Genomic DNA, 26,050 nt, shown 5'->3' on the forward strand with positions numbered 1-26,050 from the left:
GGTCAAAGAGGTAGGCCTGAAAGAGGGGAGGAAACTAGGGGATTCCAGGGGAGTAATTGTGGAAGTGTTTGCTGAAGGCACAACTCGAGGTAGGCGGATGGGAGAGTGCACAGGAAGGGCGGCACGGTAGCACAGTGGTTTGCACTACTGCCTCACAGCGCCAGGGACTGGGTTCAATTCCAACCTTGGGTGATCGTCTGTCTGGAGTTTGCGCGTTCTCCCTGTATCTCTGTGGATTTCCTCCGGGTGCTCCGGTTCCATCCCGCAGTCCAAAGATGTGCAGGTGAGGTGGATTGATCATAATAAATTGCCACTTGGTGTCCAACGGCTAGGTGTGGGCATAGGTGGGAAAATGGGCCGAGGTAGGTCGGCACAGAATATCCTTCTTCTGTGAAGAATGGAGAGTTTGAGGGTGAAAGGTTATTTATAGAGGAAGCTATAGTGAAACATGGAGGGACCATGGAGAGAATTAAAGGCAAACATTCTTTCACTTGTGCTTGGAAGATGAGGAACAAGGTCAGTGAAGATTAGAGTGGTGGGGAGTGGAACTTGGTGCATCATAGGATGCAAGCAGCAAAGTTTTAAATAAGCTGGTGTATATAAAGAGTAGTGAATGGGAGAACAACCAGGAGGGCTTTAGGTTAATTTGTCTGGAGGTGACAATAGCATGGCGACAGTATCAGCAGCAGATATACTGAGGTAAGGGAGAAGGTGGGCAATGGCCTAGGGTTGGGAATAGACAGCATTTACAATGGAGAGGATGTGAGAATGGAATCACAGCTCACAGTAGAACAGCACTGCAAGGTTGTCAATTGTAAGGGTTTGTAGCCGAGGACAAAGGCAGGGAGGGGAATTAGAGGGTGGAATCTTCTACCCTTATGTTCTGAAAGTCAGAATCATTTCTGGGTCATTACGTTCCTCTGCCCGTCATCGATCACGCCTGCGGGATCTTCCCAGAGTTGGCCAATGAACCAGGGTCCCGTTTTGACATAGAACGAAGGATGGTGGGCACGTCCCCGAGGTTGTAGACCACTGTAGAAGGGACCCAAAAGGCACCTCCACCTTGAGGTACCCTCCAAAGAGATTAGATGAGAATTTTACAAATCTACGGCCACTGCTGAGAGGCCATCTGTGCCAGCCGCAGCAGCTGGGGCACCCTGATGGCTCTTAATGACCCATTTGCATCTATTTAGCAGGCCCAGTACCCTGTGCTATGGGCCTCCGTGATTCTCCGGACTCCGTGGCCAGGAAACACGTGGGCAGCATGGCCTTGGCGTGGTGGACCTCAGGTGTGCCAATGGGAGAGGGGCACATAGGCAATCAGGAGGTGGGGGCTGAGTTGCGGTGTGTGGGGGGGGGGTTGCGGTCGCAGGAACTCGCTCTCGGGCTGTCCACTCTAAATGGCGGCTGATATTAGAATTCTCATATTCCACGCCATGCATAAATTTACAGAGAAAGGAACACGGATTTGCTTGTCAGTTTGTGCTCCCAGGAGGTCTGTAATTGGATTGCAATTAATCTCCGGCGGGAGGTCAGAGGGCTGAATTCTCAGTTTCTTATGCGTCGCAAAATTCTCACCAATTCCAGTACAGGTGAGGAGCTAGCACCGGCGCCACATGGAACACCCCGGAACCCGCGGAAAACGGCTGGAGAATTGCTGGGCCCCGGGCCACACATGCGCAGGGTTGATGAGCCGCAGCAGTGCACGCCTACACCTGCAACGCCGGAAAACATTGATTCGTCCATGCTGGACCACAGATCCGCCCACCCCGACCCCACAGCCCAGCCCCAGCAGAGCCCCCCCCCCCCCCCCCCAATCCTGCCAGCGGCACAGATCCCGGCTGAGTATGGCGGTGCTGGAGTGTCCGCAGGCAGCCACGCCAGGCTCCTAACCGCTGGAACCACATGTGGCCCGCGCAGTTGGGAACTTCGCTCATCAGAGCCGGAGCATTGCGGGTACGCAGACTGATGACGTGCCAACGTCGTTACGACTTCGCCAATTTGGAGGGAGCCGAGCATTGTGAACTGGCGTCAAACTGGCGCCTGCCCCGATTCCGGCGCCGGAAGCCATTCTCCGCCCAATCGCCGTTCCCGATTTCAGTGTCAAGCTATGGAGAATTCCACCCATAGTCTCCCAAGCGGGGAATCCCTCCCAATATAGCCTTGGACTTCGCAACGTGCAGCAGCAGCAGCAGCAGGTTAACGCCCTACAAGACTGGACCTAAGACAGGCAATTTGCCAGTTCAGGGGACATGGTGGGAAATGGCTCGGAAAATGGTGGAGAACAAATTCCAGTTTCCGTTCGCCTACATGTGGAAACTGAATCCGTGTCAATGGATTATTTGGGGCAACAACACCACAGATGGGGGTAAAGCCGAGGAGGAATTTAAACATGGGGATGAAAATGTGAAATCTGAGGCATTGCAGGATGGCCGAGGGGTAAATAAAGGTCAACGAGCAGAGGGATGATGCCTGATCCAGGATGGCATTGAAACAGACAAAACAGATGATACCAAAAGCAAGGATGAAGATTTTAACAACAGACGAGTATAACTAGTGTCAGGGGATTTATAAAGTATTCACACCAGCACTTTGTTATTCCTTATTTCCCCCCAAACTGATTCTACTTCTGAGCAACGATTGTTCTTATGCCATCCTTTATTGTTAGAATTACTTCCCCTTTTCCATCCCGTCTGACCGTTTGAAGTGCTGTGTACCCTGGAGTATTTACTTCCCAACTTGGTCACCTTAGAATCATAAAATTTCTACTGTGCAGAAGGAGGTCATTTGGTCCATCGAGTCTGCACTGACCTTCTGAAAGAGCATCCCATCTAGGCCCACTCCCCCGCCCTATCCCTGCACCCCACCTAACCTGCACACCAAGGGGCAATCAGGGCTGGTGCTAGGAATTGCGGGCCCAATTAGAAAAGTGATGGCGGGGCCCCTACTCTACAAAAGTAAAATTTATGTATGTTTATATTTCGTGTAGTATGCTCGTCTTTAACCAAAAAAAAACATTAAATGCTTAATATACTAACATTTTGAAACTTACTTACCCGGGCGGAAGGATTTGGCGGCGCAGGGCTGAAGGATTTGTCGACGGTAATGCGGTGCGTTCCCCAAAAGTAAAAACTACCCTATAGTTCCTCTTAGAATACAGAAAAGGCTTCAAACGGTAACTCTGTCGCCGCTGGCGCGGGGCCCCCTTAAGGTGCGGGGCCCAATTTGATGAAATTGGTCAAAAAGGCTTAAAACCGGCCCTGGGGGCAATAATCGCATGGCCAATCCACCTAACCTGCACATCTTTGTACTGTGGGGGGAAACCAGAGCACCCGGAGGAAACCCACGCAGACACAGGGAGAAAGTGCAAACTCCACGCAGGCAGTCACCCAAGGCCGGAATTGAATCCGGATCCTGGCGCTGTGAGGCAGCAGTGCTAACCATTGTGCCAACCCTCGTCTCTGTAATGGTGATTCGATCTAAGCTATTTATGGCTATTTTTGCCACTATTTCATGTACCTTACTGCATATGCTTTACACACCACCACCTGGTCACACACCATTCTGACTTGGAAATATATCACCATTCCTTCAATGCTGCTGGGTCAAAACCCCTGGAACATCCTCCCTAACAGCACTGAGGGTGTACTTGTACCTCAGGAACTGCGGTGGTTCAAGAAAGCAACTTACCACTACCTTCTCAGCGAGGGATGGGCAATAGATGTTTGTCTATCCAGCGACGTCTACATCACACAAATTAATTATTATAAGTTCCGATACAGAGCCTCTAATGTTTTTTTTTATTGCTTTATGATGATCTCCCTGGAGACCGATAACTTTGAAAAAGATATTTGAGTTGATGAATCACTCAACAAGATTTCACGTTTTAAGATATTTACACTATTAAATAAACTACAAGCAACAATGTCTAAACAAGGCCTGCCCAGAACTGTCGCCCTCGAAGTCAAGCTATGTGCCTGGGGAACGAGAGCGCGCGAGAGGGGGGGGACGGGACGGGGGCGCGAGAGGGGGGGGACGGGACGGGGGCGCGAGAGGGGGGGGGACGGGACGGGGGCGCGAGAGGGGGGGGGACGGGACGGGGGCGCGAGAGGGGGGGGACGGGACGGGGGCGCGAGAGGGGGGGGACGGGACGGGGGCGCGAGAGGGGGGGACGGGGGCGCGAGAGGGGGACGGGGGCGCGAGAGGGGGACGGGGGCGCGAGAGGGGGACGGACGGGGGCGCGAGAGGGGGGGGGCGGGGGCGCGAGAGGGGGGACGGGGGCGCGAGAGGGGGACGGGGGCGCGAGAGGGGGACGGGGGCGCGAGAGGGGGACGGGGGCGCGAGAGGGGGACGGGGGCGCGAGAGGGGGACGGGGGCGCGAGAGGGGGAGGGGGGCGCGAGAGGGGGAGGGGGGCGCGAGAGGGGGAGGGGGGCGCGAGAGGGGGACGGGGGCGCGAGAGGGGGACGGGGGCGCGAGAGGGGGACGGGGGCGCGAGAGGGGGACGGGGGCGCGAGAGGGGGACGGGGGCGCGAGAGGGGGACGGGGGCGCGAGAGGGGGACGGGGGCGCGAGAGGGGGACGGGGGGCGCGAGAGGGGGACGGGGGCGCGAGAGGGGGACGGGGGCGCGAGAGGGGGACGGGGGCGCGAGAGGGGGACGGGGGCGCGAGAGGGGGACGGGGGCGCGAGAGGGGGACGGGGGCGCGAGAGGGGGACGGGGGCGCGAGAGGGGGAGGGGGGCGCGAGAGGGGGACGGGGGCGCGAGAGGGGGACGGGGGCGCGAGAAAGGGTCGGGGGCGCGAGAAAGGGTCGGGGGCGCGAGAGGGGCCGGGGGCGCGAGAGGGGGTCGGGGGCGCGAGAGGGCGTCGGGGGCGCGAGCGGGGGATAGGGGCGCGAGGGGGGAAAGGGGCGCGAGGGGGAAAGGGGCGCGAGGGGGGAAAGGGGCGCGAGGGGGGAAAGGGGCGCGAGAGGGGGAAAGGGGCGGGAGAGGGGGAAAGGGGTGGGAGAGGGGGAAGAGGGCGCGAGAGGGGGAAGAGGGCGCGAGAGGGGGAAGAGGGCGCGAGAGGGGGAAGAGGGCGCGAGAGAGGGAAGAGGGCGCGAGAGGGGGAAGAATATGTGAGGGGGGGGAAAGAGTGAGAAAGAGAGGGAGAGAAAGCGTGCAAGGGGGGGAAGTGTGCAAGAGAGGGAGAAAGAGAGCGGTAGAGAGGGGGAAAGACTGTATGGGGGAAAGAGAGTGCGAGGGGGAAAGAGATTGAGAGAGGGGGAAAAAGGGTGTGAGGAGGAGAAAGAGAGCATGTTTTAGTTTGGACATGTTCAGGCTGCAGACATTTACCCCATGATGTGGTTGTTCCCGATTGAAATGCCTTCCACAAACATTTTGCAGTCATAGAACAGTACAGCACAGCACAGGCCCTTCGGCCCTCGATGTTGTGCCGAGCAATGATCACCCTACTTAAACCCACGTAACCCGTAACCCAACAATCCCCCCATTAACCTTACACTACGGGCAATTTAGCATGGCCAATCCACCTAACCCGCACATCTTTGGACTGTGGGAGGAAACCGGAGCACCCGGAGGAAACCCACGCACACAGGGGGAGGACGTGCAGACTCCACACAGACAGTGACCCAGCCGGGAATCGAACCTGGGACCCTGGAGCTGTGAAGCATTGATGCTAACCACCATGCTACCGTCATGGCACACTACTTGCCTCGACAGGTTTGTTTATCCTTAATATTATCGTTAACCCATTACCAATTTAGAAAAGTAATGGCAAGTTACAATCTCAAAGTTTGTGGACAAGAACTAGTTTCTGGAGATAAACCAGAAGTAAAAGCAGCAGCTCTTTTCCTACCTGAGTTCCCAATTACAACACAATTCCCAATTTTCCCACTTGGTTTATGCAGCGTTCTGTGCTCTGCTTTTTTCCATAAAACGAATACATCAATATCCTCCTGCTTCGTCCAGCTATATTGTGTGCCCTGATTTGTTTAAAAATTAATGAAAAGAATTTAGAAATAATTTATATTGCACCTTTCTGTGCACCCCAGGAAATCATAAGAATTGTTTTTCTTTAAGCAAACACAACAACTGTCACTGTCTTAAAAAATTAACTTTTGTCATGTTTCGTTCATGAGATGCAGGCGTCGCTGGCTGGGCCAGTATTTGTTGCCCATCCCTAATTGCCCTTGAACTGAGTGGCTGGCTCAGCATTTGAGAGTCAACCACATTGCTGTGGATTTGGAATCACATGTAGACCAGACCAAGCGATGACGGCAGATTTCCTTCCCTAAAGGACATTGCTAGACTAAATGGGTTTTTACGACAATCGGCAGTGTTGGTCATCGTTGGACTTTTAATTCCAGATTTCTTTTTTATATTGAATTCTGTGGTGGGATTCAAACCGAGGTCCCCAGAGCACTATCCTGGATTGCTGGATTCCTAGTCCAGTGACAATACCATTGCGTCATTGCCTTCCCATTCTCATAGCAATGCAATGGACAATGCAATGTCAATGGTTGGTTTACTCAATCATAATCTACCACCAAGTCATTTTGTGCTGTGAATTCAGTCACCGTTCATCGGATGTCAGCTAAATTCAAACTCATTTAATGGGCATTGAATATTGGACACAGCTGACAGTGAGGTGTTGTGATTTCAAAAGTTGAAGTGACAGGAAAGCATGTATTAATGCAGTCTGGCCCCATTAATTCTCCAAAAATTGAGCTTTTTTCATGCATTATGAGCAGTTAGTGCTGTGTTAAACCCTCTTTAGAAAGTGTGGACTTGCAATAGTAACTTCCATCATGTTATATTGTGTATAAATATTATCACGTAACTCTAATGGTAAAAGTGACAACAGTTTTATTACAAGTACCCTTTCTGAAGGAGTGATTGCTGAGTGGACAAGTTCTGAAGGTATTAATATCTGATCAACTGCTTATCACTTACATCAAAGTTTTAATCCTTGAGGAGGTATTAATCTTGGAATGCATCAAGACTGTGTGTCAGCACGGCAAGTAGTAAGAAAGCTGACTGAAAGGAAAGCACTTCAAATTAAAACATTAAAGGGCGGCATAGTGGCGTAGTGGTTAGCACTGCTGCCACCGCAGTCGAGGATCTGGGTTCAAGCCCAGCCCCCTGTGTGTGGAGTTTGCACATTCTCCCCTTGTCAGTATGGGTCTCATCCCCACAACCAAAAGATGCCAGGATAGGTGGATTGGCCATGCTAAATTGCCCCTTAACTGGAAAAAAATTGGGTCGTCTAAATTAAAACATTAATTCTAACAGAGATTTCCATTTTTTTTTTAGTTCATTTCAGATAATGATTTCTAACCCATTTGATCATTGCTCTCGTACCGCATGTTCTGCTGTGAGCTCCTTCAATTGGAATACTGCCTTATTAGAAATTGCTAAAAGTCATACACAGATTGCAAAACATACCCAACATGTGCACACGAAAGTAATGAGCCTGCTAATTTCCATCAACCATCACACAACAAAACAACGCAGGACAAAGCAACCCACTTGATCAGCGTCCCATCCATCACCTTCAACATTCACTCTTTCCATCATCGGCACACAGTAGCGGCAGAATGCACCATGTAGAAGATGTACTGCAGCAAATTGCCGAGCCTCCTTTGACAGCACCTTCCAAACCTGTGTCCTCTATCATTTCGAAGGACAAGGGCAGCAGACACATGGGGACACCACCACCTGCAAGTTCCCCTCCAAGCCACTCACCATCCTGGTTTGAAGCTACATCGCCCCCCCCTTCGCTGGGTCAAAATCTTGGAGCTCCCTCCCTCCCAACACTGTGGGTATACCTACACCACATGGGCTACAGCGGTTCAAGAAGGCTGTTAAGCATCACCTTCTGGAAGGCAATTAGAGATGAGCAATAAATACTGGCTCAGCCAGAAACACCCAGATACGGTGAAAGAATACAAAATAAATTAGCTAATACTCTGTGGCCAACATCAAATGGGCATTAAAACTCAACCCCTTTGTCGAAGACATTGCGGTGGCAATTGCAACAAGCCAAAAGATGTCATGAAATATCCAACTTGACCAGTCTTAACAGCATTTACTGTAAATATAGAGTGCTAAAAAGAGAGCTGCCATCTGCTATATAATTATCATTATGAATTGCCTAAACCTCATGATATCAAAACCCTTTACCACTAGATTTCTTTGAGACTTGAGTCCCGGTATTATTTATATAAATGGCTCTTTCTCGCTGTGCAATTAAGCATTACATGATTACTGATTTGAGGAAAAAAACCATAGTGTTTCTGAAAATGTGAGTACTAACTGGAACTAAATGCATTTCCTAATGATGTTAAAATTATGCAGATAGCACTGAAAACATACTTATTTATTTTATTACTCCAATTATCCCAAAATATACAAGTGTTTTATCTCCAGGATTAAAAGACCACAAGATCCTTTTTATAAAATTTAATTAATCCCTTGAAATAGAACAATAAATACAACTGGGAGCAGCTTTTGAGCAATGTTACTTTTATCAGCATTAAACTTTAAGATTTCTGCTTGAAAATCAAAAATATTCATTTTGTGTGATATGATAATCTGAGGTCTGTGTATTGCGTTTGGGGGAATAAAGTCAAATTATAAATGACAGTGCATAACATCTGAAGGAAGATGCAGTTCCCTGGGAAAAGCTGTACTGGAAATCTGAAATGGAAAGCAGAAAGTGACGGGAATACTCAGTGGGCCGGGCAGCAGCAGCAGAGAGAGAGAAAGCAAGTTAACATCGCAGGTCAATGACCTTTCACAATAAGTACAGAGGCACGCAAAGTGGAGAGGGGAGGTGAAGATGGGGCAGCAGGCGGGAGGGATTGAATGGAAAATGGGGAACAATGCGCCATGCAAAAGGGGATGGCAATGGCAGCAGTAAGGACACGGGAAGAACGTTTTTCTGGCTCTTCCCGCCGGTGAGATCTTCCAGTCCTACCAAAGGTGACCCCTCCCCCCGTGGCAAATCGCGCGAGCCATGCAAATCACCAGACGATCCTGCAGGCAGCCAATGACGAGCTGGGGTTGATGGAGTGCGAAAACTCCGGCCAAAGGGTGGGTGTAGACGAAATATAAACGCCAATAGCAGAATCGTCACTAGCATACGCTGGCTGAAAATAGTGGTTAGGATCTGAAAGTTTTGAAGTCAATTCTGAGTTCTGAAGGCTATAAAAAGTGCCTAAAAGATGAAGTGCAGTTCCTCGTATTTCATTAGAACAGTGTCAGGGCCGAAGAAAGAGGTCAGGATAGGACTGGGGCTGAGAATTAAAATGATAGAAACTCGGAGTCTAGTTGAAGACTGAACAGAGGGACTTGGCAAAGTGGTCACCCTATTGCCATTTGGGCTTCCCAACATAGGAGAACAGATCGTGAGCAGCGAATATATATTAAATTGAAGGTACAGGTTGATTGCTGCTTCACCTGGAAGGACTATCCAACCCTGCAGAGTGGGAAGACAGTAGCTAAAATTACAGGTGCTGCATCTCCCACAGTTGCACAGGAACATGCCGTGGAAAGGAAAAGCGTAGTTGGGGCTGATTGAGGAGTAGACCAAGGTGTCCTGGAGGTGTCCTTGGCAGGAAGAATAAAAAAGCTTATTATCTAAATGGTGAGAGATTACAGAGCTCTGAGATTTAACAAGATCTGGATGTCCTCGTACATGAATCACAAAAAACTACTATGCAAGCAATTAGGAAAGCTAATAGAATGTTATTGTTTATCCAGTGGGAAATTAAATACAAAAATAGGAAGGTTACACTCGTTATACACCAGGGCATTGCGAAACATTTGGAATACTGTGCACAGTATTATTGGTCTCCTTATTTAAGGAAGGATGCAAATGCATTGCAAACAGTTTCGAGAAGATTTACTAGACTAATAGCAGGAATGACCGTTGTCTTATGAGGAAAGGTTTGACTGGCTAAGCTTGTATCCGTTGGTGCTCAGAAGAGTAAGAGACGACTTGATTGAAACATCTAAGATCCTGAGGGGTCTTGACAAGGTCGATGTGGAGAGGATGTTTCCTCTAGTGGGATAATCGAGAAGTAGGAGTCACTGTTTAAAAATAAGGGGTTGCTCATTTAAAACAAAGATGAAAAGATTTTTTTTTTCTCTCAAGAGGGTAGTGAGTCTTTAGAACTCTTTCTTCAAAAGGCAGCGTGGAAGTAGAGTATTGGAATGTTTTTAAGGAAGAGACAGATATATCTTTGATAAACAAGTGGGTGAAAGGTTACCAGGGGTAGTCAGGAGGTTGCAGTCAGAACTTACTGAATTACGGAGCAGGGTCAAAAGGGCCGAGTGGCCTATTCTTGCTCTGGGTTTGTAAGCTGCTGTGCAGGAAAGGTCTCCAGAGGAGATGAGGTCAGTGACTGTGTGGGAAACTGTAGCGCGACATTCGATGGTGGGGTCACGGTCCACAGGGAGGTAGGAGGCACCGTCAGAGCACTGGTGTTCAGTTTCCACAAAGAGGCCAGATCAATGACCAACAACTGTGCCACCCATGTTTAATGCCAATGTTACGGCTGGACTTGAGAGAACAGGGTGCTGCAAGTTCAGAGGGAAGTAGGTTGACATGCCACACCAGCAGAGTAACTAAAATATCGAGAGAGACGGGGGGGGGGGGGGGGGGGAGAGAGAGAGGAGAGGAGAGGAGAGAGAGAAGAGGGTGCAGGTGGAATAAGAATTCTGAAGATAGGAGAAAGGGTCGATTGTGTGGAGTGAAAGCGCCTGGCCAAAGGAGTAAGCATTTAAGACAAAGGTGATGGGAGAATGAGTTGAGGTGGGGACGTAAAGAACTGAAGCTGTGGTTTTCTGAGGACTGATTGCTTGGACCAAAGAGGAGCGAGATACTCTTAACATGAATATTCCAATCCCCTTTGGAGGATGCTCATTTAAAATAGAGGTGAGAAGATATGTTTCTTTCTCTCAGAGGGTAGTGAGTCTTTAGAACTTTCTTCAAAAGGCAGTTTGGTGCAGAGTATATGAACTTTGTTAAGATTAATAACCAATGGAAAAAGGCTTATTTTGATTCACTGGAAAATTCATCTGGCAGGCACAAAACGGCAAGTAAATTCCTTCAACAATAAGCAGTCACCTAATTGGTGAGATTCACGAAGATATCAACACGGAGCTGTAGTTGAGAATCAACATCAGATAGTTATTAAACTAAATGACACTTTCCTCCAATTATTCATGAAGACATAATCAATTGGTCAAGTTAATGTTATAGGTGAAACTCCTAGTCTGTCTGAAAGATGATCGAAAAAACATTGTGATAGAACCCTGCTACTAACCATGAAGAGAGAAGGAATGACTTGGAAATATATCATTATTCCTTCACTGTCACTGGGTCAAAATCCTGGAATCCCCAACAGCACTGTGTGTACCTACAGGGACAGCAGCGGTTCAGGAAGGCAGCTCACCACGACCTTCCCAAGGTCAACTAGAGATGAGCACTAAATCCAGTCCAAAGATGTGCAAGTTAGATGTATTCGCCAAGCTAAATTGCCCCTTAGTGTCCAAAGGTTAGATGGGGTAACAGGGCTAGGGTGGGGGAGCGAGCCTAGGTAGGATGCACTTTCAGAAAGTCGGTGTAGACTCAATGAGCCAAATGGCTTCCTTCTGCACTGTAGGGCTTCTCTGATAAAAAAAACAGGTAACTGTTCAGGAAGGTGATCTACCACCACCTTTACAAAAGCAACTAAGAATGGGCGGTAAAAGCTGGCCTCGCCAGCAACATCCAGCTTCAAAGATTTTTTTTTTCTAAATTGGCCATGAGTACACAGGAAATTTCATCCCCAAATTGGAGTATGTTGGAAAGCATTAGGTGCTAGCAAAGCAAATATGCAGTAATGCAGCACATACAGCCAGGGTACTGTCCTCTAAGTTTGCAATCTGTTAAATTATTTCAACAGCAAAATAAAATTGCTTGGGATATGTCAGGCACCAGGTTTTAGGGCATTGATAGTGTTGGTAAGAAAGTTGTTAATTAGGGTTTGATGAATTATCATGAGCTTTACAAGACAATTTGTCCCTATAACTTAAATTAAAACAAAGAATTCTGGAAAGGATTGTATGATTAGTCTTCCTGATAAACACCTCAGTTTGGAAAAAATGTCCATGTGATCTGGTTGCCATGCGACAGAAACTCGAACATCAAATATTGAGGTGTCAAGCGATCGTTTTATCTTTGCACATTCTCCCCGTGTTTGCGTGGCTCTCACCCCCACGTGTCTGCGTGGGTCTCACCCTCACAACTCAAAGATGTGCAGGGTAGACGAATTGGTCATGCTAAATTACCCCTTAATTGGAATTTTTGAAAATATTTTAAACTTTTTTTAAAAAGCAATAATTTTATCAACTTTTACAATGCCTCAGCTGCAGTTGAGATGGAGAGCAAGAAGTTATAGCTGTGGAAAAGTTGGGAAAACTGCTTTCTGTGTCAAGACCAAGCAGGATGCTTCAAAGAGTTTGCTTTCTGTTCAAAAGAAAGGTAACAGATGACGGCATGTGGCACAGTGGTTAGCACTGGGACTGCGGCGCTGAGGACCTGGGTCCGAATCCCGGCCCTGGGTCACTGTCCGTGTGGAGTTTGCTATTTCTCCCCATATCTGTGTGGGTTTCATCCCACAACCCAAAGATATGCAGGTTAGGTGGATTGGCCGCGCTAAATTGCCCCTTAATTGGGAAAATAAATAACTAAATAATTGGGTACTTTAAATTTATTTAAAAAATGGAAACCGAACAGATCAGAAAGGACTCTTAAAGTTTTAAAGGACAGGAAGTCGCCACGGTATACCTCACTGGTGATGACCGTATCAGGAAAATGTCAGGCAGAGTGGACCAATTATCAAAGGACACTGGAAGTCTCATTGTGTGCTAGAGAGAAGTGGACCTTGCTCCATATCTGCCAGAGGAGTGATGTTGAAGAGGAGTGTTTTGCAAGACATATTTTGGCTGTTTCAGCGAATGCGAAGCTTACCTATTTCTTTAGTTTGATGCATTAATTAACCTGTTAATTAATGTTTGGTCCTTGATTAATGTAGTTTCTTTGTTACAACAAAAGTCTAAAAAAACTGAAATCTTATCCATTGGTTCTTTCCATTGGTTGTTGGGTAAATTCACCTTTTTAAAAAAAGTTATCAGTCCCTTTCACAACAAAATTGAGGACTAAAATTGGTAATTGGGCAATAGTTCAAAATGGCATGCCATTGTGACTAGGAGTATTAAAATATGGACAAACTGGGCAACATATAAGCAGAAGAATGACTAATAGAAAATCACTCGACCAGATCCATCTAGGCAAGTGATGATTTCATCTCCATAAGTTAGGATGACTTTCAATTCATTTTCCAGCAAAAGGTTAAAGTTAAAAATTTTCATGGCCTTATATTAAATTATCAAATAACATGATAATGGATTGTGCATGTATTGAGGGAGATAATGGAGAAATGACCACAGAAACTGATGTGTACTTACTGATAAACACGCTTGCGAGGTAGAGGGAGCAAATCCTCAAGTGTCAACCCTTGGAATTCTGGTCTCGACTCTTGCAGTTTCTTAAATCGTGCAAATCGTTTATTCTTCCTCATTTGTTCCTAAATTAGTCCACACAAGATGCATATTAATTAATAAAACTTACAGATGTTGGCCGAATACATTAATCTCAATGGTCTCTTCTTTCCCACTGAAAAGATATTTCGTAACATTTTTCGATTGAAACTAATTGCACAGGGGCGCATTATTATGCACAGAGATGATACTGAAGGTTGAAAAGGACAAACCAACCATTCTCTGTCACATCATCCTAATTATGCAGCCCCATGTTCCAACAATTACATTTATGTAGACCCACTGTTAAAATCAATGCTACTTGTGCAGCTAGTCCTTAATCAATGAAATCAGTCAATTTACTATGGTCACATCCTTCTTCTTAATTAAGACAGTGATATCTCTCTAGCTCAGGATCTCAAAGAGATAAATAAGTACACAGGGTGGGAAATGTCAAAGAGGTGACTCCAGGAGTTTACTCCGACGAACTTTGAAGGAGCAAGACAGTGTCCTCATGATGAAGGGGGCGAGGAGAGGCTGAACAATCTTTCAAAGAACCAACTCCGAATTAATTAGGGAAAGAGCAGGTTGCAGAGAAAGCTGACAGCAAAAGCGGTAATGAGCAAAGAATGCTTTCAACGTGCATATCCTTCATGATCAAAGTCTAAATTATGATGGTTGTGCCACATATGCCAAATTTAATTAGACAGTGCGGGGACCTCATTGGACAATTAGCCTTTCCTTTCAGAAGAAATCCATTTCAATATGGTATCATCTGACTCGCATCATCAGAATAGCAGAGTGGTAGGATAACCTATTTAAATTCTTCTCATAATGTTAATCTGTCATTACAAGCACACCCTCAATGGCTCAGATCATTGCGGCGTTACCTGTAGGACTTTGACAGCATGCTCCATGTTGTCCGTATAAGTGGTATAAAGCTGGAGTTGAGGGCAGAAGATGTCAAAGGCCAACCCAAACTTCCCATCTTCAAGATTACTCAGTAACGTCCTGTGTGAGATAATTTAAAAGTCTGTTACTGAGTGGCATGTCTCACAATTTAAACAAAGCAAGTGAATGCTTTATTATCCATAACAAAGTTTTGTTTCTTAAAACTAACAAATATAGGGCAATTCAATGTTACCAGATTCAAAGGGAGGTTAGGTTAGAAGACAAGATCAAATGAAAGTCATACTTCCAGTCACACCTCGTCCAGACGACTGGTATATTTGCAAGCTACAATTCAGTTGGACTCCGAAGGCTACAGAATTGGAGCAACAGAAAAGTCAAACCTAAGCATGACTGCTGATAGAATCTTTCAAGGTTGCAGGGAAACCTTCGGAGCGTTGACTACATATTTATTTGACTTCAATGCTAACTTTAAAGCATCTAAATAGGGATCACTGAGTTACAAAACTAACAGCATCCAATAAATTTCTACCACAGATCATGACGTAAAAATCAAACAGGCATACAAGACAGCGCCATTTTTTAGATCCCCAAAATGATATTTGTGCAGACGCTCAGCATATAACCCAAATCCCCTTTTCAGTCACGACATTGCTATCCTCAGGGCTGGACCTGAATATGGAAAGGCATTTGGCATTTTGAAAAGTCGGAGACTAGGGAAGGTAGTGGGGTAGCTCTGTTAATTAAGGATGTCATTAGTACAGACTCAGCTCAAAAGAGCAAGATGTAGAATTGGTTTGGATGAAAATATGAAATGGGAAAATAAGAGAAAGTTAGAGTAATTTATAAACAGTAGTTACGCTGAAGGACAGAGTATACAGGAAGAAATAAATGGCACCCCACAACAAAGGTAGTGCGATAATCATTTTAAAAAAAATTCATCTTGGGATGTGGGCGTTGTTGGCTGGGCTAGCATTTATTGTCCATCCCTTATTGCCTTTGAACTGAGTGGCTTGCTAGGCCATTTCAGTGGGGGGCAGTTAAGAGTCAACCACATCACTGTGTGGGTCTAGAATCACATGTAGGCCAGGCAAGGTAAGGATGGCATATTTCCTTCTCTGAAGGACATGAGTGAAACACATGGCTTATTATGACAATCGTCAATGGTTTCCTGGTCGTTATTAGACTATTACTTCCAGATTTTTATTGAATTCAAATTTGACCATCCGCCATGGTGGGATTTGAACCCGGGACCCCAGAGTATCAGGCTGGGTCTCTGGATTACTAGTCCAGTGTCAATACCAGTACGCCACCGCCTCCCCTAATCATGAGTGACTTTAATCTTCATATTGATTGGGAATATCGGATTGGCAAAGGTAGCCTGGGAAATGAGATCAGCAAATGTATTTGGGATAATTTCTTAATGGCTTGGATTGGACTTGTTTATTGTCACGTGTACCGAGGTCCAGTGAAAAGTATTTTTCTGCAAGCAGCTCAACAGATCATTCAGTACATGGGAAGAAAAGGGAATTAAACAAAATTCAAGAAAATACATAATAGGGCAACACAAGATATACAATGTAACTACATAAGCATTGGCATCGGGTGAAGCATACAGGGTGTAGTGTTAATGAGGTCAGTCAATAAGAGGGTCTGTAGCATCTTCTAGAGCCAACCACGGAGCAGACTACTCTACACCTTGTAATGATACATAGAAGAATCCATAGAAAATAGAAGGAGGAGACCATTGGCCCTTCAAGCCTACGACACCATTCATTATGATCTTGGCTGTTCATCAAGTTCAGTACCCTGATCTCAGCTTCCCCATATCCCTTGATCCCTTTAGCCTAAAGAGCTATATCTGATTCAATCAGAATCAATGAGACAGAATTAATCAATTGTAAAGGGGTCTCTAGGTGACAGTGATCAAAACACGTTAAAATTTCATGTTAAGTTTGAAGGGTAGAAATATGAAGCTACAACTAGTATTTTAAACATAAATCAAGATAATTAAAGTAAGAATATGAAGCAGAGATCACTAAAATGAACTAGGAAACTAGTTTAAAGACAGGGCAGTAGAAACGCAGTGGCAAACTTTTAAGAAGATATTTAAAAACTCAAACCTTCATCCAGTGGAAAAGAATGCCTCCTTGAGAAGGATGTCTCAGGCGTGGTTAAATAAGGAAGTTATAGTGTCAAATTGAAATAGCCACTGTATAAGTCTGCAAAGGTTATTAGCAGAATAGAAGATTGGACATATTTTAAGAACCAGCAAAGAATGAGTTTAAAAAAATAGAGGGAAAAAGTAGTATTTGAGGGAAAGCTAGCTAGTAATATTAAATCAGATAGTAGAAGCTTCAACAAGCATTTAAATAGGAAACAAATAACTAAGGCCAGTCTTGTCCTCTGGAGAGAGAATCGGGGGAATTGATAATGGAAAACAAGGAAATGGCAGAGGTGTTAAACAGTTTTTTTATTGTTGCTCTTCTGATAAATAGATGTGAAAGGGAGGGAGGAACTTAAGACAATCGCCAACACCAGGAAAAAGGTGCTGAAAAAGCTATTAATAATAATAATCTTTATTTGTGTCACAAGTAGGCTTGTTTACAAGTAGTGTTTACACGAACACTGCAATGAAGTTACTGTGAAAATCCCCTAGTCACCACACTCTGGCGCCTGCTCGGGTACATAAGAGGGAAAATTTAGAATGTCCAATTTACCTAACAGCACGTCTATAGAGATTTGTAGGAGGAAACTGGAGCACCCGGAGGAAACCCACGCAGACACATGGAGAACATGCAGACTCTGCACAGACTGCGACCCAAACCGGAAATTGAACCCGGGTCCCTGATGCTGTGAAGCAACAGTGCTAACCACTGTGCTATCGTAAATGCTGACAAGCCCCTATGACCAGATGGTCTGCATCCTACGATCTTAAAACAGGTGGTTGCATCGGTGCTAGAGGTGTTTTTTCTAATCTTTCAAAATTCTTCAGATTTTGGAACGGATTAGAAAATAGCAAACATAACACCTTTAATTCAAGAAAGGAAGGAGACTGAAAGCCGGAAACGATAGGCCAGTTCACGACTGCCATCAAACTGGGAGATCAACTCTGGTTCAATGATAAGTGTAGGAGGGCATGCCAGGAGCAGTACCAGGCATACCTAAAAGTGAGATGCCAACCTGGTGAAGCTACAACACAGGACTACTCGAGTGCCTAACGGTGCAAATGGCATTACATGGACAGAGTCCACAACCAACGGATCAGATCAAGCTCTGCAGACCTGCCACACCAAAGCGGGAATAATGGGGAACAATTAAACAATTAACTGGACGAAGAGGCTCCATAAATGCCTCCGTGTAGCACAGAAAGTCACAACTATTGATCTGTAATTTATTGATCAAGACTTTTAACTGAAGCCCCATTCAAGTGGAAGTAAAAGGTCCCACCTTAACAAGAACGCAGGGTGGAATTTAAAGGCCCCGTTGCGATGGGCGCAGGACCCTAAAATGCGTCAGGCCGTTGAAAGGTCCATTGGCTCTGGCAGGGGGCCAGAAGACCCCCCCCCCCCCCCCCCCCCCCCGGCAGGAGGGGCTGTAAAAATTCTGCCCATGGAATTACTCTCGTGTACCTCAATCAACTGCATCAAAAACACAAACTGGTTAGTTGTCGTTTTTGTGGGCAACACCTTCTGCTGCATGACCGCCTTTGTCTGTGCAATTAATAGTAACGACCATTAGAAGCAATTTGGGATGTCCTGAAGACATGTATTGACGGCACCATATGAATGCAAGTTCTCCCCTTTCAGGCAAAGATCAATAAGCTCAGATGAAAACAAATGTGTGAACACAAGCCGATCAACAAGTGTTGTTTTACTGAGAAAGACATTAAAATTCAAAATATGTTGTCAAATAATCATACCTGTTTATTGAATGGATGGCTTTCAAAGTGCAAAATATGTCATCTCTTATATCTGGCTGCAGTGTTCCCTTTGCTTTTAAGATCTCTATGAAATACTAACAGAAGGCAAGTCTGTTAACAATTGATAAAAAATAGAGGTGATTTGTAGAAAAATCGGTATTCAAAGCATGCAAGTCAAACAAATTGCTGCCGCATTCTCCATCTTACCACTACAACCAACTCCAGCTGCTCGAAGTACCTCTGCTCAGTCTCAACTAGCTCTTTTGCTGTTCGAATCCTTTTTCTTTCCCAGCGTGCTCTCTGCTCCTCTATGGTGGCACCTCCCCTTGAGCACGTCAGTTGAATCTCTCTCGCCTTTGGGGTATAGAGTTGAATGTTGGCTGCTGGTTGTGAAAAACAATTACAGAAAGGTACAGATCATCACGAATTAGGCAAAAGATGACTTGAAAGCAGGACCTGAATTTCATTTTCAAAATATAGTAAATGCTAGAATTCTGGTTTGGTTACCGGAATATTTATTTAAGGTTTTCTTTTTAGTAAAACTGACCAATTAAGCCTCCATACGATTTTAACCCCATGAGTTGCAGTCTCGCATTCCAGAGGTAATTACAATCTTTTGAATTAGAACATAGAACAGTACAGCACAGAACAGGCCCTTTGGCCCTCAATGTTGTGCCGAGCCATGATCACCCTACTCAAACCCACGTATCCACCCTATACCCGTACCCCAACAACCCCCCCCCCCCCCCACCCCCCCTTAACCTTACTTTTTTTTATTAGGACACTACGGGCAATTTCTCATGGCCAATCCACCTAACCCGCACATCTTTGGACTGTGGGAGGAAACCGGAGCACCCGGAGGAAACCCACGCACACAGGGGGAGGACGTGCAGACTCCACACAGACAGTGACCCAGCCGGGAATTGAACCTGGGACCCTGGAGCTGTGAAGCATTTATGCTAACCACCATGCTACCCTGCTGCCCCCAATTACAAGCAATTGAATCGAATTGTATTTTGGGGTTTTGTTCAGGTTGTGCTTCGGGACACTGGTGTTTGTATGCATGCCAGAGGGGCATATGCAATCAGGCTCCCTTTGGTGTTGATTTGAGAAACTGAGCGCAAGCCGTGGCAAACGGCTGTCTATTGAGAAAATCAACAGCGGCACCATTACAGGCACCACCTTAGGAAGAAGTCCAAGTACACCACAGAAAGTAACACAACAACAAAACAAGTGCTTTGTAACTGTGTCGGCAACAGGGCAAGAAGAGAGAATGAGTCTGAGAAAGGTAAAATGTCCTTGCACATCTATACTGCAAGACATGAAGCAAAACAAAAATTACATAATTAGCAGTAACAGATTTTTTTTTTAAGAGGGAAGAGCAAAATTTAAGCATATTAAATTTTGTAAAATGATAGGTAAATAATGTTACAGAAGACCTCGTGTCATTCAATGACAGCACAACATACAATACCTTAAGGCAATTATTACGTATGTTGCTTCAATAAATTTGCTGTGAAATAGTGATTAGAAAATTACAGTTATGCTTGGGCTGTCATTGGACTGTGATACAAATTAGGAACCAAATTCTCGGAGAGATATTCCAGGGAAGGGCAGCTGTACCTCTATACAAAAACATCCTGCCCAAATATTGGACTAGAGAAGTCAATCGTCATAATAATCTGACAAGAGGAAGTTTTTTTTAATGTTGTCTGGGTTCCTTCATAGGGTCTGCCTTCGTGTCAGTTTGATTCAGGTGTCCCTGACTTAGAAAGTCATGGGTTATACGCCACTACAATATCTGAACACTTTATCGGGGCTAACATCAAAGGATGATTTGAAGGAGCAATCAGTCATTCATCACATTGTCGTTTGTTGATCATCACTGCTTATAAAATGGGTCTTCCTTTTGTCTACATAACAACCATGATGGCAAATCAGACATAATGCATTGGCTTGGACATTAGCATTTACTGCCATGACCCATGACTCCACTGAACTGACAGCAACATTTGTTTAAATTCTTTTAACTTCCTGGTCTGCTGTGTGAATATTGTACGGGTCCTTTTTGTTCATTCCCTGTTTATTCCCTTATTTCCCCTTTCTTTGCTTTGCCGTTACATTTTTGATCCATGGATGATTTATGGACATGTGTCTTTAAGGCAGCCCTTTGTCCTTATTTCAAGCAGAAGGAAGCAGTGGCCTGTGCTTTTAATTTAAGCAGAAGCCTGTGCTGATTTAGATTGGTGACGTGCAGACGGGCCAAACTGATGACTCAGTTTGATTGATTTGGCTGGTGGCCAATGAATTGGCCCAAAAGACTGTGCTCTGTCCTGTAACAGGTGGTAATTGGATCTGATTCCACTGGAATGTATTCAGAGTCATGAGGTTCTAGCTTGGTTTCAGTTTTGATTATGGCAGCCTAGATGAAGAGATATAACTAACTCTCTCCGACAAGATCTAACTAATCCTCTCCAGAAGGCCACTGTGGGGTTGACCCTCTCTTCTACAAGTCCGGGTGATATTCTCTTGAAACTGCAGAAGCCTGAAATGAAACTACGAGCTGAAAGTAAGTTTTGATGCGAAATAAAGTGTCTCTCCGAAGTAACAATATACTATATCCCTAGTCAGCAATGCTTGGGACCAGTCAAGCCATCTCTGGGCTTCAGAATTTTCTGGATTCCAGAATGAATACCTAACCACAAGTGTGCAAACCAGAAAACGCCATGTAAACATTCATCTGAAGCGTAAAAGTGCTAAAACATTATAAAAGCAGTAATAAAAAAAAGATTGTTTTGCTCAGCCAAATACTGTGGCCAGAGTTTTCCATCCTCCACACATTCTCTCCAACCACCCACCCCCACCCCGGCTATCCCCGCGACAGAGGGAACTTGTCATTGGCTGCCAATGGGATCATCTGGTTCCCCGTGGCATAGGCGGCTCGCCAATGGCCGCAAACAGGATTTCCGGGCCCATCAAATTCTACACCATTTTTCATTAATATGGCGCCGTTCACATCCCTGGAAAACCCGAAAGCCTTATCCCAACCAGTAGATTACTCTTGAAGTGAAGCCACTATTTTGTGGAAAAGGTAGCAGCTATTTTACCATGTACCACTCTGCATACAGAAAACAAATTGACCCCCAGGTAATCCGTTTTGGTGGTGCTCATTGTTAGGCGACCGTGGTGCAAACCATCGCCTTGTGAGACAGAAGGCTGCCACCAAAGATTGCTGGAGGAATGTTAGGAGAACAACTTCCAATACTGCCATGGGATCTTTTGGACATTCAAACGGAACTTTGATTTCGTGTACCTCATCCAAAATGTGGCACCTGCAATAGGCAGCACTCCCTCAGTAATGCACTGAAGGGTTAGCCAAAATAGCAGTTAATACTGCACCAGCCATCATAGTCAACACACAATGTCCTAATTCATACCCATTCCTTTGCATGGCACAAAGAGGATGAAACCCTCATCTTCAACAATTGCGAAAGCAAACTGGACAATAAATTAAGATCCCATGTTATACTTTTTTGGATGAGAGATTTACCACATCCATAGTCCACAAGAATAATGAACAAAGAACCTTCTCATTCTATATGGTCATCTCAAAGATCAAGATTATTCATAGGGATATCTCAGTCTTCTATTATCTCCAAGCCTCTGCCTGCTTCCACTCCCAATTGCACATTGTTTAGCAATTTTTCCCTCACCTCCAGTCATTCAACCATCAGCAGGTTGAGTTCTTCAAGAACCACCTTCTAAGCCCCTTATTTCTTCCCAATCTCTATAAACCAGCGTTCAGTCTGCTCATGGCACCGAGCGGATTAGTGAAAGGCATTCTAAGGACAGAAGAAATAGGGGCAGGGCTAGCCTTTTGAGCCTCCTCTAATATGTAATAAGATCATGGCAGGACTTCTACCTCAACTGCAACTTCTGTACTATTACCATTCCCCTCAATTCCCTTTGTATCTGTCGATCTGTCTTGAATATATTCAAATGTATTCTGGGCTAGAGAATATCAGAGATTCAATATTCCAAGGCAAAAAATTCTCACCCCGGTCTTAAGTAGCTGACCCCATTCTTATCTGTGGCTTCTAGTTCTAGACTCATCAACCAGGGGAACATCTTCCCAAAATCTATCCTGTCAAATCCCCAAAGAATTCCTAGTTTAAATGAGATCACCTGACATTTTTCAAAACTCCAAGGAATATCGGCCCAATTTCTTTTCATGGAATTTCCTCATCAGGAATCAGTCTAGTAAACCTTCATTTCATTCCCTCGAAGGAAACTGTCTCCTTCTTGAGGGAAGGAGACCAAATCTGCACAGTGCTCCAGGTGTTAGAACAAAGAAAAGTACAGCACAGGAACAGGCCCTTCGGCCCTCCAATCCCGTGCCGACCATGCTACCCGACTGAACTACAATCTTCTACACTTCCTGGGTCCGTATCCCTCTATTCCCATCCTATTCATGTATCTATCAAGATGCCCCTTAAATGTCACGATCATCCCTGCTTCCACCACCTCCTCCGACAGCGAGTTCCAGACACCCACTATCCTCTGTGTAAAAAAAACTTGCCTCGTACATCTACTCTAAACCTTGCCCCTCACACCTTAAACCTATGCCCCCGAGTAATTGACCCCTCTACCCTGGGGAAAAGCCTCTGACGATCCACTCTGTCTATACCCCTCACATAAACCCTTTATAATTACAGTAAGGCTTCTCTACTCTTGTACGCCAATTGATTTGTAATAAAATCTAACATAATTTTCACATAAATCTAAAACATCTTTCCCAATTGCTTGTTGTGCCTGAATGTTAGCTTTGCGATTGCTGTACAATCACACACAGATTACTCTGAATACCAATATTTCCATGTTTCTCACTATTTAAAAAATATTCAGCTTTACTATTTTCCCTACCAGTGAAGAACCTCACATTTCTCCATATTATAGTCCATTTGTCACATTCCTATCCACTCACTTACCTTGTCTACACTTCCCTCAATCTTCTCACAGCTCACTTCCCCAACTAAAGTATCGCAGTAAACTTGGATACATTACATTCAGTCCTCTCATCCAAGTCTCTAATATAGATTGTGCGTAGCTGAGACTCGAGCAGTAATCCTTTCAGTACCCACTAGCTGGAGCCAGCCAATCTGAAATTGATGTGTCTATTCCTACTCAGTTGTCTATCCATTAATCCCATCCTCAATCCATGTTAATATATTACCCTCAATTCCACCAGCCCTAATTTTGTGTAATGATCTCATGCGGCACCCTATTGAATACTCTTTGAAAACCCAAGTACACTACACTACACCTAATGGTTCCCCCTTATCCACCTTATTCATTACAAACTCAACAAAATTTGTCTGACTTGATTTTCATTCATAAATCTGTGTTGACTCCTGCCCAATCATATGATTTTCTCAGTGACCTGTTACCAGATTCCTCGTAATAGATTCTGGCATTTTCCCTACCACTGAAATATGGCTGAGTGGCCTCTCACTCCTTTCTTTCTTGAACAGTAGTGCATTTGCTACCGTCCAATCCAATGTAGGTTATTCTAGAATCTTGGGAATTCTGAGCGTAGATCAAAACCAATATATCCACAATCTCTGTAGCCGTCCTTAAATCCGAGGATGTTGGCCATCAGGTTGAGGGGATTTATTGGCTTCTGGTCCCATATCTTTCTCCAGGACCTTTTTTTATTGATACTATTTTCTCTCAATTCCTCATTTTCAATAGACCCATGGCTCACCAATATTTCTGAATGATTTCTTGACCAGGACTTCCCAGCCCCCGCAGCAGGTTGTCCCGTAGAGGATGTGGTTTCCCATTGGCCAGCAGTGGTATCTTTTGGACCTGCCAAAGTCTACGGTGTTTTGCGCGGCTCACCCCTCCCAACACCGGGGAGCTGGTGGCAAGGGTCGACTTCAGTGGGAAGGGCCAGAAAATCCCGTAGAAAATATTTGTTTAATGCCCCTTCTGTTGCCCTATTCCTCTCTCTTCCCATTATAATTTTACCTGTCTTTGTCTCCAAGGAAATGTCTAAGGGACATGTACTTTTATTACTCACTTGCTTTTTACATAACTATAGAACTTCTACAATCTGTTTTTCTGCCTCTTGCTGGTTTACTCGCATTTCCCATTTTCCTACCAATTCCCTCATCATCTTTAGTTGAATTCCTAAACATTCATAATCCTCAGGGTCAATATTTGCTTTTTAGCAATGTTGTACGCCCCTTCCTTCAATTTATTATCTTTAACTTATGTTGTTAACCAAAGTTAGAACACATTTCTCAAGGTGGTTTTTATTCCATAAGGAATGTATATTCATTTAAAATATGAATTAATTCTTTAAAATGAATTAAAATGGAAGTGCCACCTGGATACCATAGGCAAGTAAAATCATTTTATTTTAATATAACTGAAATGGCATTGCTTACCCACTCTCATCTTTTAACCTAGTTTCATAGTCTACCTTAGCCATGGTGTTCTGGATCCCAGTTTTGGATGTAACTAATTACTCAAATTCAACATTTCACATTATGATCCCTCTTCCCTCTGGGTATAGTCTTATCCCTCCTTGAACTTTCCTACGTTATAACTGACAACATTTCAAAAAGTATGTCATTGGTTGTAAAGCACCCCAGGATGTCTGAAGGCCATGAAAAACACTATCTGAATGCAAACCATTTTATCCTAAGCTTTGTCACAGACAACCATTTCATTCTCCTACCCAAAGCAACAATTATGGGACCACCCACTTCTATTTCAATTCCCACTTTTCAGAGCAGAGCTGTCCCAACCCGATCCACAGCTTCTCCTCCCAAGCTGGGAGGGCCTCCTGAATAACCAAAGATCAAAAGCTACACGTCAGAGATTTTGCGCAGAATTTCCCCAAATAAGCGCCATTTCAGGTGCAAAAATCGGTGTGAATCATGCCGGAGCAATTCCCATTGATATCTTCTCACACTTTCTGCACAATTCAACAGCCATGCTGCGCCTCGCCGTGGTGCAGCGTGGCTGATAGAAGCCGGGAGACCCCACTGCCGGTATCTAACCAGCTCGCAACGCCTAGTCAGATCTAACGCGATCTTGCCGGGAGACCCCACTGCCGGTATCTAACCAGCTCGCAACGCCTCGTCAGATCTAACGCAATCTTGAAAGACGTTGCAATGTGAATCGTGCCCATTGTGGGCGGGATTATTTAACAATCTGCTGATTAAAGTGAGACAGCTTGTCTTACGTTAATGTGTAGATTCCTGAGTTACCAGAGGCGCGAGATCAATCTCCCTCGCCTCGGAGACCTCGGCCGAGCGGCATTCAGCACTGGTCCCCACAAATGGTGACCAGACCCAGCAGCACTTGTGGGGGTCTCCCAGGGGATCGGAGACCCCCCCCCCGGTACATGCCCTTTGGGCAATGTGTTCCCTTGGCACTGCTGGTGTCATCCAGGCACCCTGGCACTGTCAGGTTAGCACCCTGGAAGTGCCACCTGGATACCATGGGCAAGTAAAATCATTTTATTTTAATATAACTGAAAAGTTCAGTGACTGTTAATGGGCAGGGTTGGCGTATACAATACATCAATCCAAAACCATTCTAGAGTGTAACAGGTCAACCA

At 45.2% G+C, this 26,050-nt stretch overlaps 1 protein-coding gene across 5 annotated transcripts in view; it reads right to left on the minus strand.

Annotated features, from left to right (window-relative positions):
- The window catches only part of arhgef39 (Rho guanine nucleotide exchange factor (GEF) 39), a 96,583-nt gene that overhangs the window by 37,217 nt on the left and 33,316 nt on the right, over positions 1–26,050 (minus strand). For 4 of the 5 annotated variants that reach the window (XM_038811111.1, XM_038811112.1, XM_038811108.1 and 1 more), the window contains 4 exons: positions 18,625–18,800; positions 18,418–18,512; positions 14,477–14,597; positions 13,515–13,633 (listed from right to left, as the gene is read on the minus strand). In XM_038811111.1, the coding sequence (XP_038667039.1) occupies positions 13,515–13,633; positions 14,477–14,597; positions 18,418–18,512; positions 18,625–18,800 (511 nt within the window). The remainder of the gene's footprint in view (positions 1–13,514; positions 13,634–14,476; positions 14,598–18,417; positions 18,513–18,624; positions 18,801–26,050) is intronic. The other variant, XM_038811113.1, reaches the window with a different exon arrangement.

Source organism: Scyliorhinus canicula, chromosome 11, assembly GCF_902713615.1.
Source record: "Scyliorhinus canicula chromosome 11, sScyCan1.1, whole genome shotgun sequence".
NCBI classification, from domain to species: domain Eukaryota; kingdom Metazoa; phylum Chordata; class Chondrichthyes; order Carcharhiniformes; family Scyliorhinidae; genus Scyliorhinus; species Scyliorhinus canicula.